This window comes from Photinus pyralis, unplaced genomic scaffold (genome assembly GCF_008802855.1).
Source record: "Photinus pyralis isolate 1611_PpyrPB1 unplaced genomic scaffold, Ppyr1.3 Ppyr1.4_LG7, whole genome shotgun sequence".
NCBI classification, from domain to species: domain Eukaryota; kingdom Metazoa; phylum Arthropoda; class Insecta; order Coleoptera; family Lampyridae; genus Photinus; species Photinus pyralis.
Genome location: NW_022170738.1, coordinates 33,533,724 through 33,549,835, shown reverse-complemented (window position 1 = coordinate 33,549,835; position 16,112 = coordinate 33,533,724). Strand labels below are relative to the sequence as shown.

Here is a 16,112-nt window from a genome sequence, read left to right as displayed (position 1 = left end):
AAAGTGATACGTACCCCAGCTGTACGGAGCCGAGGTTGCCTTGGCGAGCTATAGAGTCGTCACTAATGAGGGCCCGGGTCATAGATTCAGTAGGGTTTACACCCCCCTCGTGCTGCTTAACAACACAACACATTAGCAAACCCAATGCACCATTTGCCACAAACGCATTTGAAACTACTGCATTTTTTAGTTAAACCTTACCTATAGTGCAAGTCCAATATTTAACAACATCTATTATAAATGCAGGTCGTTTCAAATGTAAGTAGGTTTCCATATGCAAGGTCATTGCACTGTATGTGGACTTGGACAGATCAGTAATATAGACACAACTAAGCTTATTCTAAACCAAATCATACTAGCACAATAGCAACTATAATACGATACTTTACCTTAGAGCAGCCACTACAACCCTACGAGTTAAGCAGTATGTACTGTGTATATCTATAGTGCAAAGTGAATGAAGCGTTTATGCGCATGCACACAATAATATGCATTTGTATTTGAAACCATACCCAATACAAATGTATATTTTTTTACATTAGTACCTCCACACAAAAATAGCATAGGTAAAAGTTGTGTTTCTAATGTACCTTCTGGTTGTCACAGTTGATCATTCATTTTTAAACAAAAATTAACATTTAATCTATGACAATGTAATGTACAATGTAAGGTGACAGCCGCGCTACAAACGGCATTGGGCTAAGTTAACATGTGCTTGCCTTAGTGTAGTCCTGTGGATGTTTTGTGTTTACCATAAAGTAAAAGTGCTGTAAGAAGAGGTCTGTTGTTGGCTCAGCACAGTTCTCGAACATATTTTAACAATAAATTAAATGCTTAATCTACCCTACCTTTTTTAAACAAAGTTATTTAAATAAATTGATTTGACAGGGTATATTAAGCACTAAAAGTAACGATAAAATCAATGAAAGACTATTACCCTAGTTTGAGGGCCTGTCCTCCGGCTCGGAGGCCCTCTTCACCTAGTAGTGTAACTTGTTCCTCCTCCCGGGCTGAATCAGCCATCTGGGCAGATCCGCCTCGTTCAGCCTGGTGACACATCGCCAGTCACCTAACCTATCCCTAACCTCTATCGGCTCCGCAATTATTTTTTTCCATTTCAAAATATGAGCCATGCAGTTTGCCATACAGGATCACATAGGTATAGGAAAACAATGCGAGAGGTTGTACGATTTTAGTTAGATTTTAGCAAACTTATTTTACTTACTGTCACTACCGAGTGGTTAGTGGAAAAGAGAGTTTGTTATAGCACGACGGTTGCTTGAGTATTAACAGCATAAAGTTATCAAAGAAGTAAAAGACAGAGTGAGTGGTAGTAAAAGAAACTAGAAAAAGGTTAAGAAGAAAACAGAGTGGGGAAATGCACCTTTTATAGATCAGGTAAAAGTATGTTAAGCTCTGTACAAAAATGGAAGTATTAAAACATCACCGCATACAGAGCATATCGCAACCATGGCTGTTTACAAATTTTTGCAATTAATCTATGACTTACATAACAAAATAGGTACTATTGATCATAACAATGATTTTTACCTCTCTTAACATGATTTTAACATCTTGATAAGGTTCAAAAGTTTGCGCTTATAAACTTATTTATGAATTCACTAGTTTGCCACATTTCTTGAATCACTACAGTACAGGGTAGTTCAAATTCGTAGCTCACCATTGGGATTTCTATAACGGTGGGAGATACAGTGATGTCCAACGGTGGTAAAGTTGCCCCTTTTGTAACTAAAAAAACGCATTTGAAATTTTTTCCCTAGCTTAAACGGTCGGATATGGACGGTTTCCGTTAGCACCTTCTATGGGCACTTTTTTGGAGAATCAGATTCGGTTTTCATAATTTCCACTATTATACTTCTTATTTCTTATGGACGCCATATTGGATTTTTATGGAATGAGACGAGGGACAAAAAAAGGAATTCATTTGAATGCATCGCCATCAAAGCTATGTTGATCTAGTTATTTGTGGATGTTTTGTTGAGAAATGAATGTCAAAACAGTTGATTTATTGAAATTTTTCTTGTAAATTTATGTAAATGTAAGAGCGCGACACGTTATTATTTGTCTAGCACGTTTTCCAACTCATGTGGAAAGGCGCTGTTCTGGCTTTGCATTCAGTAACTTATAGATCCGGCACCACAACCAAGAACAATCTGGAGATATTTTTTTGAAATTATGAGCACAGATGCTTCTAGTAAAGACAAGCATATCGCATACTGTAAAATTCAAATGTGCGCATACGCAAACTCATATTTCTTATAGATTTTTTGAAATTTTAACCAGAGATGTCAAAACAAGCATAATATCGTATATTCTAAAAATTAAATGTGCGCATGCGCAAAGTCATCTTTCTTATTTATAGAGACATGTATTTTTAAATATTAACAGAGATGATTCTAGTAAAGGCAAGCATATCGCATATTGTAAAAATCAGATGTGCGCATGCTCAAACGGCGCGATGTCAACTAATTTATAGATACATGAGCTTTTGGGAAGTAATGATCAATTCATGGAAAATGCGCCTTAAAGCGAAAACCTTTTTTTCATTTTTCTTTATTTGTTTTCTATCTCATTTTGTGAAAATCCAACATGGCGCCCATAAAAAATAAGAGCTTCAAAAACTAGCATGTCAATGGATAATTCTAACAGATTCAGATTCTCCAGAAGAAAGTGCCCTCAGACGGTGCTAGCAGGAACCGTTCATTTCCGACGGTTTCAGATAGATAAAATAAGAACAAAATCTGTCATTTTCAGTTTTTTGGAGATAGCTCTGTACTTTTCAAAGATTTTTCAAAAACTTCAAATGCGTATTTTAAAGTCACAAAAATGTTACCCTACACTGTATCTCTCACCGATACCATCCTGTACAAATTGAGAGGATTGAAAAATTGAATTTTCTAGTGGGTAGATTGTAAAACATCAGCATCCTTAAAAAATTCACTTTATAAATGTTCGTTAGCTATAAAATTGAAAAATTCAAAATATATAACAAAAATAAAACTAATACCTTAGGTACGTTTAAAACTGAGTAAAACAATGAATTACTTGGAAATGAAGGAATCTTAAAAAGCTACATGCAAAAGCAATCAAGCAACAAAATCAACTGGAACCGAGGAGGTAGTGATCGATTAGAAAGTCAATATTATCCCACTACATAAATAAAATAAACCTTAAACGAATAACAAAAATTCCAAATATAGGCATGCAAAAAGTTGAATATAATTAAGGAAATAATGTCCTATTTTAACTGGAATTAAAGAATTATCTAACGATAAATAGCAACAGAAATGACGTACAAAAGCAGATGATAAGAGTAAATGTGTCCAGATAATGAAATTAAAACCAAATATGTGACGAGATAAACTTGATGTGTTAACAAAAGCATATTCGTATCGCTGGAATGAGGAATGGGATATTGCAACCCTGTATGAAAGAAGCTATTTAATTATACTGGCAGACTGTGCTACCAGGCTGACAACACAACAACAAACAACAAGTAACCCATTGAGAATTCCTCTGTAATACCTGCATCTTGTAATTTAAGTTAGTAACTAAGTGTTGCAATCAACAAATGGACACAAGAGAAAATGTACATTTCACTTTGCATCCGCAAACATGCACTGTTATGAATACTAACAATAAGAAAGATTATTAATAACAGATATAATATTAGATTTTTGTCTTAATCGCATAAAGACAAAGAAAAGTGTCTTTGAGATTAGAGGGTTTGCATGCTTTTAAAGATGCTGTATTTTATGCTTCTTGTGTTATTAGTAACATTTCCTTTATAACTTACAAAAGGGTGACGAGGTCAAGAGCGACAGTTGAATCAAGTTGACAGTGTTGATACAATGGAGTAGTTGCCGAATCCTGGTGCACCACATGTAGTTATTTAGTAGAATGAATGACACAATTAATACACTAATTAGTAACACATATCCACAACATTTATTTTTCTCATTTAGTTTGTGCATTGCGCATTTGGCAGGTTGTATCAAAGAATGTCAACCTAATTTAGATTTACCATTGTTTTACAGTACACAACATAGAGTTTTCCTGTTTCCATACCATAATGACACACTGGATTTCAGAAACAGTTAAAAAAGGATAAAAATAATAGTCACACATCTGTGAATAAATTATAAATTTTTACAGAATTTGGATCTCTCTAGGTCTGGTGAAAACACGTTTTGATTTTTAAATTTAAGATAGCAATTGATTATCAAGTCGGGATACCAATTACTTAAATGGTGGCAGTACCCATGCACTGGTGGAGATGATCTTTATGCCTTCGCTCTACTATGCCCACAACCCAATCTCGATGTGCTTCGATCTACAGCCCCTTAGTTAGTAAATTAGGACAAAGGGCACAGTAAGGCCACATGCATTTGTTTAGAACACTGGAATTGACCAACGCTTGCAATAATTTTGTTCGATGGGATGAGAAAGTTATATAAAACAGTGGAGCGCCCAAATAAGGGTACTTGCCATATTACAAAGTAAGAGGAATACCGCCCAGTTATAATTAATAAAATTGTTGCTAATAAAGTGCACGCAGTTACGTATACATAAACAGCAAATATTTTTTTATAATCGAGATTACGCGTATCCTTCACTATGATCATCAACTACACCAATGAGTATATTTACTGTAGGTAAACAGCTCGTAGGTACTTGGAATTTGTTATCTTTACTTGAAAGTAGAAGATCGTTAATTTACTTTGAATTGTAAATACACCACATCATCGTTCATCGTTTATTTTTCAAGTAGGATATAATTAAGGGCTGAACTGTAGTTTCTTTTGTAGGTTAAAATTCGTATATTAAACTTCTACAACAGAGACCCGACAGTTAGCCACTTAAAAAACGAGAAAAAAGTTACCAGAAGGAGCGTTCCAGGATACCCCTCAACCTATTTCACAGGTCACTGAGCCTCAACAACACACCAAACCACGCAATCGCATCTCCGGTGATGAGCAGAAGAGCAGAAACAAGGCCAGGCTGGCCCACATGGGTCAAAAAATCATAGGCGGGTCTCATAGTGCAGCGGAGAGCCGGCGCTAACTCGCTTATTTGAGGTAGTTTTTTTTTTTCAGAGTAGAAAGAATTGGGACCCACACCATTTGGTTCAGAAATGTTTGAACCTTCAGAATCTCGCTTTACGACATTTTCCCGTGGTCCTGATAAAAGTTATAGGCCGCTAAAGTTGAATTTTACTCATTTTCGCGCGCGCGACTAGACCACCGAAAGTATTTATTTTCTCAGTAACTAAGCGATATACATCAATAATTCCTTTTGTAAAATGAAAGTACATTTATAGCAGAATCTAAAGCATTCAATTTACCTACCTTGTTATGGACAGTTTTTAGAAAAATGACCGTCAACTTCCATAATTCGTGTAACAGATGAAAAGTGCGCACTTTGAACTCTCATAACTTTTTATTTCACGATATCGATTTCCAATATTTATAGCTCATTCGATGCTCCAAAGCATTGTGATTATTTTATTTTCTATAACATTACCGTGAATTTTTCATAATAAAAAAGTTACGGTCATTTAAGTAAAAACCTACCGACCTCGCCGAGTCGGTAATCGCGAGTGAGATGGAGAGGGAAGGATAGTCAGCAGCGTTCGCTAAACAAGGAGCGATGCGTAAGAGATTTTACTTTACTAAGAAATTTCTCTCCGAATACCAAAACTAGCTATTTAGGCCGTTTACAAATGCATTCCGCCGAGTTGCATTGTAAAATCTCAAACAATTCATTAACTCCATGTATCTCAGTTCTTTGGTGAAATATATAGGTACAAATAGGTACCTTTCCCTGTAAATTTTGGAGGTTACTCCACATTAGGTATCTCTTGTGCTGTGCTGTATATTGCAAGATCAGCAGTAACAACGGTATGATTTTGTCCCAAAGATTCAGGCTTGTTTTTTGATTTCACTAGACGATGGTTAGGATGGTATTGTAGCTCGGTGGTGGAGAATTCAAAAACGGCATAGGTATATTATATTGAATGGTAGATACCGGAACTTACTTAGGAGGATTATCAGCAGGTACTTAGGCTGTTAAAGTCAGTTATGTGGTCGTTATCTAGTGATAGGTAAACCTGGTGGTCAATCATTTCTAGACATGCCGTCTGCATGATCTCGAATTTAAACTTAACTTAAATAATTTAAATAATTATTTAAAATTTAAATAATTTAAATTTAAGTCAGCTCAATAGTTTCAAAACTTTTATGAGTTTATTTTTTCCCCCCGGTTCTTTTGAAATGTGTTAAATTCAACTTTCAACTTTTAATGTAATAATTCAACCCTCCGGTTGGTTGTCTTCTTAACAAGGCTTGATAATAATTCGTTTTGAAACTTAGGACAACCTTTCCGGTTTAGCCACCCTTCAGGTTTTTTCACTTGGCTTCGGCCAGTTAATAATTAAAAAACAACATGTTCGTCTTATTCGTCTTCAACGTTTGTTTTCCTGTTAAATTTCACATCGCCTGATGATGGCAGTACGCCGAAGCTATAGTCGCTTTTATTTTTAAAAACTTCAACGAATAAAAACTATATGGGGAAGGTTTAGAGAGTTTTGATCACACAATATATTTCAACCCCCATTTCGAGGAACGATGGATCCAAACACACACAAAATCCATGTATTCGTTTAGGAGCCACCCTCAAAAAAGTGGTAAAGTTTCTTTTTTTCTCAGCAACAGTTACAGAGACTGGTGGTAAGTCTTTGAATAGGTTTTGCTGGATGCCCTTTCCGGTTTTGCAAATAATTTTTCAAAATTCCTACTGCAAAAGGACACACCCCTCAATAGGGGTGCGAAAAAATGTTGATTTCGACGAAATTTGGTATCTGGTGGTTTTTGAATCTGAAATTAGTTTTTGAAAATTCGAAAAAATAATTCCACTGCAATTCTTGGCTGGACAACGAAAATTGACAAAATTCCACGAAGTTTGTTGTCTAGGTACATACTTACGGAACAAAATTATTGAACAGTTTTTTTAAGGTCATTTTTCAAACAAAAGTTACACTCATTTGCAAATTGGTCTTTCGGGTCAGAAAATGTTCTCCGACAGTGGCATAACTAAGTACAGTAAACGTCAATATTACATGTTCTGCTAAGGGTGTCTACCTACATTTCACAAAAATTTGTCAAATAAAAAATGATAATTTTATCACAGCGAGCAACTTCGACATCAATGAGGAAACAGTCACAGAATAAGAATAAGTAGGCCATATTCTGTGGAAACAGACGAAAAAAATTCAACGCACAGTCTTTTTTCAAAAGCGAGATACATCGACAGAAGAAATCCAAATTCCTCGTTTACCTATCACTAGATAACGACCAGATAACTGACTTTAACAGCCTAAGTACCTGCTGATAATCCTCCTAAGTAAGTTCCGGTATCTACCATTCAATATAATATACCTATGCCGTTTTTGAATTCTCCACCAGCGAGCTACAATACCATCCTAACCATCGTCTAGTGAAATCAAAAAACAAGCCTGAATCTTTGGGACAAAATCATACCGTTGTTACTGCTGATCTTGCAATATACAGCACAGCACAAGAGATACCTGATGTGGAGTAACCCCCAAAATTTACAGGGAAAGGTACCTATTTGTACCTATATATTTCACCAAAGAACTGAGATACATGGAGTTTTGTTTGAGATTTTACAATGCAACTCGGCGGAATGCATTTGTAAACTAAACGGCCTAAATAGCTAGTTTTGGTATTCGGAGAGAAATTTCTTAGTAAAGTAAAATCTCTTACGCATCGCTCCTTGTTTAGCGAACGCTGCTGACTATCCTTCCCTCTCCGTCTCACTCGCGATTACCGACTCGGCGAGGTCGGTAGGTTTTTACTTAAATGACCGTAACTTTTTTATTATGAAAAATTCACGGTAATGTTATAGAAAATAAAATAATCACAATGCTTTGGAGCATCGAATGAGCTATAAATATTGGAAATCGATATCGTGAAATAAAAAGTTATGAGAGTTCAAAGTGCGCACTTTTCATCTGCTACACGAATTTTGGAAGTTGACGGTCATTTTTCTAAAAACTGTCCATAACAAGGTAGGTAAATTGAATGCTTTAGATTCTGCTATAAATGTACTTTCATTTTACAAAAGGAATTATTGATGTATATCGCTTAGTTACTGAGAAAATAAATACTTTCGGTGGTCTAGTCGCGCGCGCGAAAATGAGTAAAATTCAACTTTAGCGGCCTATAACTTTTGTCAGGACCACGGGAAAATGTCGTAAAGCGAGATTCTGAAGGTTCAAACATTTCTGAACAAAATGGTGTGGGTCCCAATTCTTTCTACTCCGAAAAAATTTTTTGAACGATTTCGCGGCTCTCTCCGCTGCACTATCAGTAAGGCTGGAGCACCGCGCAATTGAAGCTACAAGCAAGCTGCAGACAGGAAACTCAAAGTAACGATCATAGATAACATACTCCCCTGGGTACGCTAACGCCTAACCAGACGAATGTAGTACAAAATCACCTGGCCAAGGTTGTGGCTACGCAAGCACCCACGTTCACGGGTTGGAGGTACTCAGGCGAGATCCTAACAATATCGTGCGAGAAGAACCATTCCCTTGAGGGGTTCTCGACGAGACGGCACACCACATCCTTTGTGAATGTCCTGCTCTAGTCCAACTGAGACGATCCATGTTGGAGGTATCCTGGTCAGACATTGTTACGATTAGAGCCCCCTCCCATTCCGGCATCCTTAGGTTCATCTCACGTGTGGGATGGCTTGAGTGACTATGAGGGGTTGGACGGCTCTAGTCCGACAGGTAGTACAAAGGGCCCGAATTTGAGGCCTACGCACACGTGGACTCTGTCCACTCTCCAATTGTAATCCAGAAAGCAAAATCATTGAAAACAAAGATGATTGTATAGCAATTATATTGGCGAACCCAACGTGGGGCGGGATTTCAGGGTTGTACATTTTGCGTCACCTATTGAATAGAGCCTATTTTTGGTTATTTTGTTGAAAATGGAAGGACTTAATGTTGGCATTTGAAAGCTAACGCAAATGATGAAAGCGATCAACAATGGTTAATGAGAATAATTAGACATTAATCTTTGGCGTACTTGACTTAGGACTTGAACTGATAAAACCACAAGTAAACAGAAGATTGGAAAATCTAAATGGTATACCAAAAAGGGTAATAGAAGCTATGAGGCATGTGGTTCCCTAAAGAAATGGAACCCAATCCTCCAAAACAAACAAGATCTTTTGGACGTTGTCATTATTGTCCAAGGAAAGAAGATAAGAAATGCCGTACTTATTGTGCTAAATGCCAAAATTTCTTTTGCAAAAATCATAGACAAAAGCGGCAAATTAATTACTGTAATCAGTGCAATGAGTGTAATTAATATTGTTTCTTTAGTACCTAACATGTTTTTTTGAATATATTCTGTAAAATAGTCATTATTAGCCAGGTAAGTGAGTTTTTACTGGCGATAGGAGCAGTTGACTAGCGAGCCGTTAGGCGAGCTTGTCATCTCCTAGAGCCAGTAAAAACTATTACCTGGCGTATAATGTACAATATTTTATTTGTTACTCATTTGTAAACGTAAATAATTAGTTCTTAAATTAATCTTGAAGAAATGTCTAAAATATCATGTTATCCATGTAACAGAGACTTCGCATTAATTCTGGCCAATGAAATTACTAGATTACTAACTTGTAAAATTTTTACAAGTCTGCTGTCAGTTTTACAAGTCTGCTGTCAGTTTTACAAGTCAGTAGCGTTTAAACATGACGTTTACCCGTTTGCGTTTTGTCTTGTTAATCAACGTTTACAACTGAGTAACAAATAAAAATGTTTATTTACTTATTACTATATATTACTGCTATAAAACCGCAAAAATAAAGTGGGGTACATTTTGTACCCCGCTTGGGGCGACGCGTTCCTTAGAAAGCTTGGTACGCCAAAGGTTAAAAATTAAAAATTGCGAAATTTGAGAAACAGTGTAGAAGATGAAATTAAATCAGAATTTAAAAAATTCATTTTAAGTTGGAGGTTTTGAAAGAGCGTGAGATGAAATAAGATCAATTTTAGGTGCATAACAGATGATAAAAGCCACTGTTCTATGGAGTACTTGCTCTCTTATTTAACAAAAATATCTTAAAACGTTTCCAGTGTGATCTTGTGGTCAATGTAAGGTAATGGCCTACAAGTAATTGCCCCGAACAATTGTAGTATTAATGGAGCGTGTATAAACACCTTGTCATTGTTCCGACTCAGTGACCTTACAATCAATCCAAATTCGATCAAGTGTGTACAAAGCACACTTCATATTGTACCTCGTAATGTCTAGAGTAATTTAATAATTCATAAAACCAATAATTCATTATTACATCACAAGTCATAAATCACGCAACCCAACTTTTAATTTACAAAGTTGGCGAATAAATTATTAGAATTGTGACAGCCCGACATGCCATTGTGGGCACAAACACATTTTGTGGTTTCAAAAATATGGGAATAAAAACGGTTATTGTTAAATTAAATACCAATTAAACCAGCGCTTTAATCTCGCCACAGGCAAAAAAAGATTAACCTTCGTCTTAAACATCAATTAAATTTGTTTATGGACAAATTTAGACGCTAATTATCCAAATTCAACCAAAATGGTTTTTAAACCATGATGTTTTATTTTACAATAATTTACAGCTAGACAATACATAACAGTGTTGTAAATGTAGATTATCAGAATGTCCAGTAATAGCGAGTAATTTGCATACCGATCAAAAAACAATAGCGCAATGTAAGTATTTCGTATTATATGTACAACGTGGTATGCGCTCATGCAATTTTAATCACAAATGCGGGGATTACAATTATACACACATTAATTTACGCCCAAAGTTAAGTTTTAAGTTAGTTACAATAAAATACACTCCGTTTCACATTTCTGAGAACAAGCAAATACAGCATCTTCAGAAGCAGTAGTGATCTAGGGACATTTGAAGGCAAATATAAAAATCCTGAAAAGGTCAAAATTAAATGAACGCACTTTGCGATGCCAAATTTTCTATTTAAATGCAAAATTAAACCAATTTACTGTAGCTTCTTTAGTAACGCTAGTTTAGTATTCACGAACGTTATTGCGGGAATACCCACTTTTACATTTCTTAAGAAACATGTTACTTAATTATATTATATCACGGTAAATTCCATTTTAGTTTTATATGATATGTTCACAACCACAAATCCTAATGCAAATAAATGCTGGAGGAAACTATTTATTTAAATAATAAAATGAAAAATTATATAGAATGAGGATTATGTGTGTCAATAAGGTTTACAAATAGAAATAAAAAACATAAGTACTGAAGGATATTAACAACATTTTTAAGATTGTGGATGAGACAAAAAGTATTTGCATTTGAGAAAATTCTTTTAGTACCTACCTCAACGAACGTACCCTCTCTCAACTTTTGCAGTACATTCTTGAAAATCGTAAATAACCAATCTCAACTTCTCATTTCACAACGCTTTTTGTTATTTCCACAAACATTGCTATAGTGGGAATCATTTTGGTATGGACGAGGGTCCAAGTTAATGGACCGTCGGCGTCAGGGAGTTTCAAAAGATAAATAGCAAGAACTAATCTTATTTACTTACTGATCAAGTTCATTGAAATCTCTTGATCTTATCAATTTTTTGTTGTAATTTCATTCCTTATCTAATAGTGTAGGTATTATCATATACATTGAGATATAGTTTTGGTAATTTACTACTACAGTTACACATTTGTATTGGAAGTTGGAATAAATATGATGCAATTAATTGGTATAGTTTTGGAAGTTTAGGGCCAGATAAACAATCTTTAAAGTCTGTGAAATCCCTTACAATTTTGGAAAACGTGTGATTTTTTATTAGCATCTTAAAAGTTATTGCTATTTAAAGTTTATTTTTGGAGGGGCGCATATCTTTCGTTGTGTCTAGGGGCACAAAAAATTTAAATCCGCCACTGGTACTATGGCTAAATTTAGCCGCTTGACATTTTGACTTTTATGTTAAAATGACGTTTGGAATCCAAATCATAATTGCCCATTCTCCTAAATGATATTATTATACAGGGTCGCTACTAAAGATGGAACAAAAGCTCTCACGCTTAAACCATTTTGAGATATAAACGTGAAAATCAGAAAGTTTCCATTTGCAATTATTTCACATATTTTGAGGTTAAAAAAATTTGTTTGCACATTGTTTTTGAATGCGACCGCCATCTTGAATTTTTTTGAATGGAAACATAAGTCATGTGATACGTCATTAGAAAGCTTATTTTTTTCTCTTTCTTACTACTTTAATCACGAATTGTGTTAAATTACAAAACAATGGGGAAAAAACTCTGTCAAATGGTCCAGATCACATAAAATTAAGATGCAATACATTAGCCACCCAAGCGAATGGTACGGCTTTTCTAATTTTCATTTAATAAAGATTTAACGATTTTTTAAATTGAATTTTTAATGTTAGTTTTTGAACCCCCTGTATTTATTCATAATCATAATATCAACACAGTCTACTGTAGCAGAACCTCTTCTAAATTTTAAATTAAAAAATAACTGCTTTCATATAGAAAAAATTGTTATTTTATTATTTTGGCTGCAAACGCCATTAAGATAAACATTAAAGTGTGTCTAAAATGTAGATGAAATGTTATAACATTTACGTAGAATCTAAAAATAAGCAAGTAGGCATCAACTTCCGATATCACCGAAAGTGTCGCAAACTTGAAAATTATGTTTTTATAAATTAAAAAAAAAAGAGGGACTAGACAAAACTTGACCAGACAAACGACATACAGACAGACACTAATCGTTATTTGATTTAAATCCGTGCGATAGTTAATCAGGCTATCTCTGATAACTGACATGAAGGACAGCTCAGATGAGGATCTTTTATTGACATTACTATACCTACTGTTAAATTTTCAAAACATTCCTAGGCCTCCTTTTTGAAATATAGATAGCTGGCGTTCGTCGTGAGACACCCTGTACTGTATATGTATATAGGGTGCCTAAACAAGGTTATGATTGGCCGAACAAGATGGCGTGTCACGTGAGCGGCGTCGTTGTCGGCTGAACCAGCAGTCAGACGTGTCGAGACTTGTTTGTCTTTGTTTACTTCCATTCATCTCGCTAGTTCGTCGCAACAATTCGTACGTCGTATTTCACATATACACTAAATTTCTATGACTAATTATTCTAGTTTTTATTTAAGAGATGCCTTTAAACCACATACCCCGCAAGATGGCGCCATAATTACCTAATTTTGGAATTTGGAATATTTATTAGACACATAACTTTCGCATTACTGAAAATCATGCAAATATGGGAATACAGCTTTTTTGGGACGACAATTTTCATTATTAACCATAAAAACCAAGTCGAAACTTGCAATACTTAACAGCTTCCTTTGAAGTAGTAGATACTTTTTGAGATACTTAATACCTTCCCACCTACATGAGAAATTAATTGCCCAAATATCTTCTCGCAAAAATTGACAACGAAAGATAATCAACCATGTTGGCAAACCTAGTAAAGTTCAGCTATTCTCTCCAAAGAGGGCGCTTGTTATCACCAAGAATGTTAAATGTGTTCAGTGTGATTTCCAACCAATAATAAATACGACTTGCTTATTAGAAGTCATTTATTGACGCGCTTGGCAAAATCTGGCAACTTGTTTTAAAGGCCTCTGTTAATTTATAATAGCATGTGCACTTCCGCTTCTGCTTCCATTTATGATTCCGCATACGCAAAAAATCTGTTGTCTCCTGTTTCTACTTCTGCTTGCACAGGCCACTTCGCTTTGATCAATTCGTGATTGTCGACTCACGACCTGTTTGTGTTTCAGCAACATTCAAAGGTGTACCTATGAACGGTTTCAGGACCGTATATATTCAGCCTGACGCGGCCGCCGCTTGAATTTACATAGTTTTTATAACACGGCACAAACCGTGAATACAAATGCATAAAAGGCATTATATTGTGTCGTATTTTTATTAATTGACAGTTTTTCGCATCTAATTGGTAGGCAACCGATTCTCATTAAACAACCCAAATTTACTCGATAAAATACAAACCTCTTGAGCAATTATAACTGATAAAAATACGTATACATTAACTTGCTTTAATTAAAATTGATAAAATGAATTTTACATTGCAAAACTAATAATAATACAGATACGTCAAAACCAGGTCATAACTTACCTACAAAATTGATCGCAGACTAAAACTTTTTCGTAATTGAGACATTAAGTAGAACAAATGCTGAGTAATGGTTTACAGATTAAAGAAAGATTGACTGCAGATGCCGCGGAACCGTGGTACTATTTAAATGTTTATTATTCTACAATGGTTGAAATAGATATAAACACAGTATAGACATAATATACAGTTTATCTTTTATACATTTTTTTGCATCTCTTTTGGTTTGCACATATTCATTTTGCAGGGGTCTTTCAAACAGTTATGGTATGCGTTTCAAATTGCACTTTTAATGAATTTCACATTGTTCACAATCCTGCAGGATATTGTAATCCTCTGAAATTCCCTTAGAGCCCTTATTTTCGCAATCTTCTCAAAATTCAACCTTGCCGCCTTAGTGTCAGTTACTGTACCTACTCCCAGTGTTTTTAAAACACTTATGAATGATCCAGGTATTTTCAAAAACTTTTCAGTTGCACCTCGACTATTTTTAAAAATTGCAATCAAGTAAGTACAACCACAAATAATTAAACCTGATTCTCAATTTTTTCAGATTCATAATTTACAAATAAATCAAGAGCAAATTCTTGACAATTATGTAACTTCAAGGTGGTTCAGAATCAATAAAGAAAGCTACAGGAAACTGGTTTTTTTATCTTAGACTTTACCGAACTTGACCATTTCGAAACAAACAAAAAGTATACTCTACTTTTCCCATTACCCACAGTATTTACATTGTAACTGATAATTACCAAAAATTATACACCTTTGTTAAATGCAAATTTGGGCAAAACTGTGATAAATAAAGCGAGCAACCCACAACAGTAATTTGTAAAAATCATGCTAGGTGAATAATAATCAAAAAATAGTTAAAAGTAAATGATTAACATACCTCGTCAAAAAATACTTGGGTTTTTCGTAAGATCTGCTTTAACTCCGTTAATTCCAAGAAATTTCGTTTCAATGCCTCTGCATTTTGATTCACTTCTCGGAGTTCGTTTTCTAATTTCTCAAAAGTTGCCTGGAAATTCGACAATTAACATATTAACATAATAACTTACAAAAGCCTACCTCAAGATCGATCATTTCTCTCGGCTGGGGCGCTTCCGGGTTTTCGCCAGTGTCAAGCATAGGTATACCGTCCTTCTTGATTTCTTTTTCCAAGTACCGTAGCTTTCTTTCCATTTCATCACAACGCCTTACTTCGTTGACAAATTTTCTTTGAAATGCATTCACATCTGGATTCAACTGTAAAATAGTACAGTAAGATGCAGACTGATTTTTAGTCGCCACTTACGTCTCTAAATTGCACTAAACCAAGTTCACCTAATTCGGACACACAGGCATAAGCAGCCTCACTTTGAAGGAAAAGTTGACACAGGGTCATTTCCTCACTGCGGAAAAGGGACCCCATTTCTCTGAACTTTGATGATGATTAATATGACCAATTTATAATATCACCAACTATGCATCACCCAAATTCACTAAGCGAATTAATTTATCTACCAATTTGTAAATTTAATTGACCATTTAAACTAATTTAACCAAATTGAAGTATGCCGTATAACCTGCCGTAATTCCTCTCGCTGTTTAATTTTTGTGAAAGGAAAAATCATTATTGAACCAAAGTTCAATGCGCATGTCCTCGACGTCATGATAAGTCGTACGGGTAAATTCCACTTCCAGGATGTAACTAAGTAAGCGAGTTTTGCAAATAATGATCGTCTGTTCGTCCGTCTGTCCGTCTATGTACATGGTTAACTCGCGAACGGTTTCGAATTGTTCAATTCTATTGTCATAAATATACAACGGTAATAGATAGCCAATGGTTAAGGGACTGA

At 35.1% G+C, this 16,112-nt stretch overlaps 1 protein-coding gene across 5 annotated transcripts; it reads right to left on the bottom strand.

The window, feature by feature from the left end:
• Positions 1–356: 356 nt before the first annotated feature.
• On the bottom strand, positions 357–15,894 carry LOC116175607 (V-type proton ATPase 116 kDa subunit a-like). 5 transcript variants are annotated; one of them, XM_031493809.1, is made up of 4 exons: positions 15,569–15,894; positions 15,343–15,519; positions 15,164–15,292; positions 357–1,047 (listed from the first exon to the last, which is right to left on the bottom strand). In XM_031493809.1, exons 1-4 carry the CDS (start codon positions 15,683–15,685, stop codon positions 934–936), a joined length of 537 nt encoding a protein of 178 aa, XP_031349669.1. In that variant the 5' UTR covers positions 15,686–15,894; the 3' UTR covers positions 357–933. The 5 variants fall into 5 exon arrangements, with proteins under 5 accessions (XP_031349669.1, XP_031349670.1, XP_031349673.1 ...); XM_031493810.1 differs by having other exon boundaries at positions 359–1,023; positions 15,569–15,893; XM_031493813.1 differs by lacking the exon at positions 357–1,047 and adding an exon at positions 1,054–3,537.
• Positions 15,895–16,112: the final 218 nt, after the last annotated feature.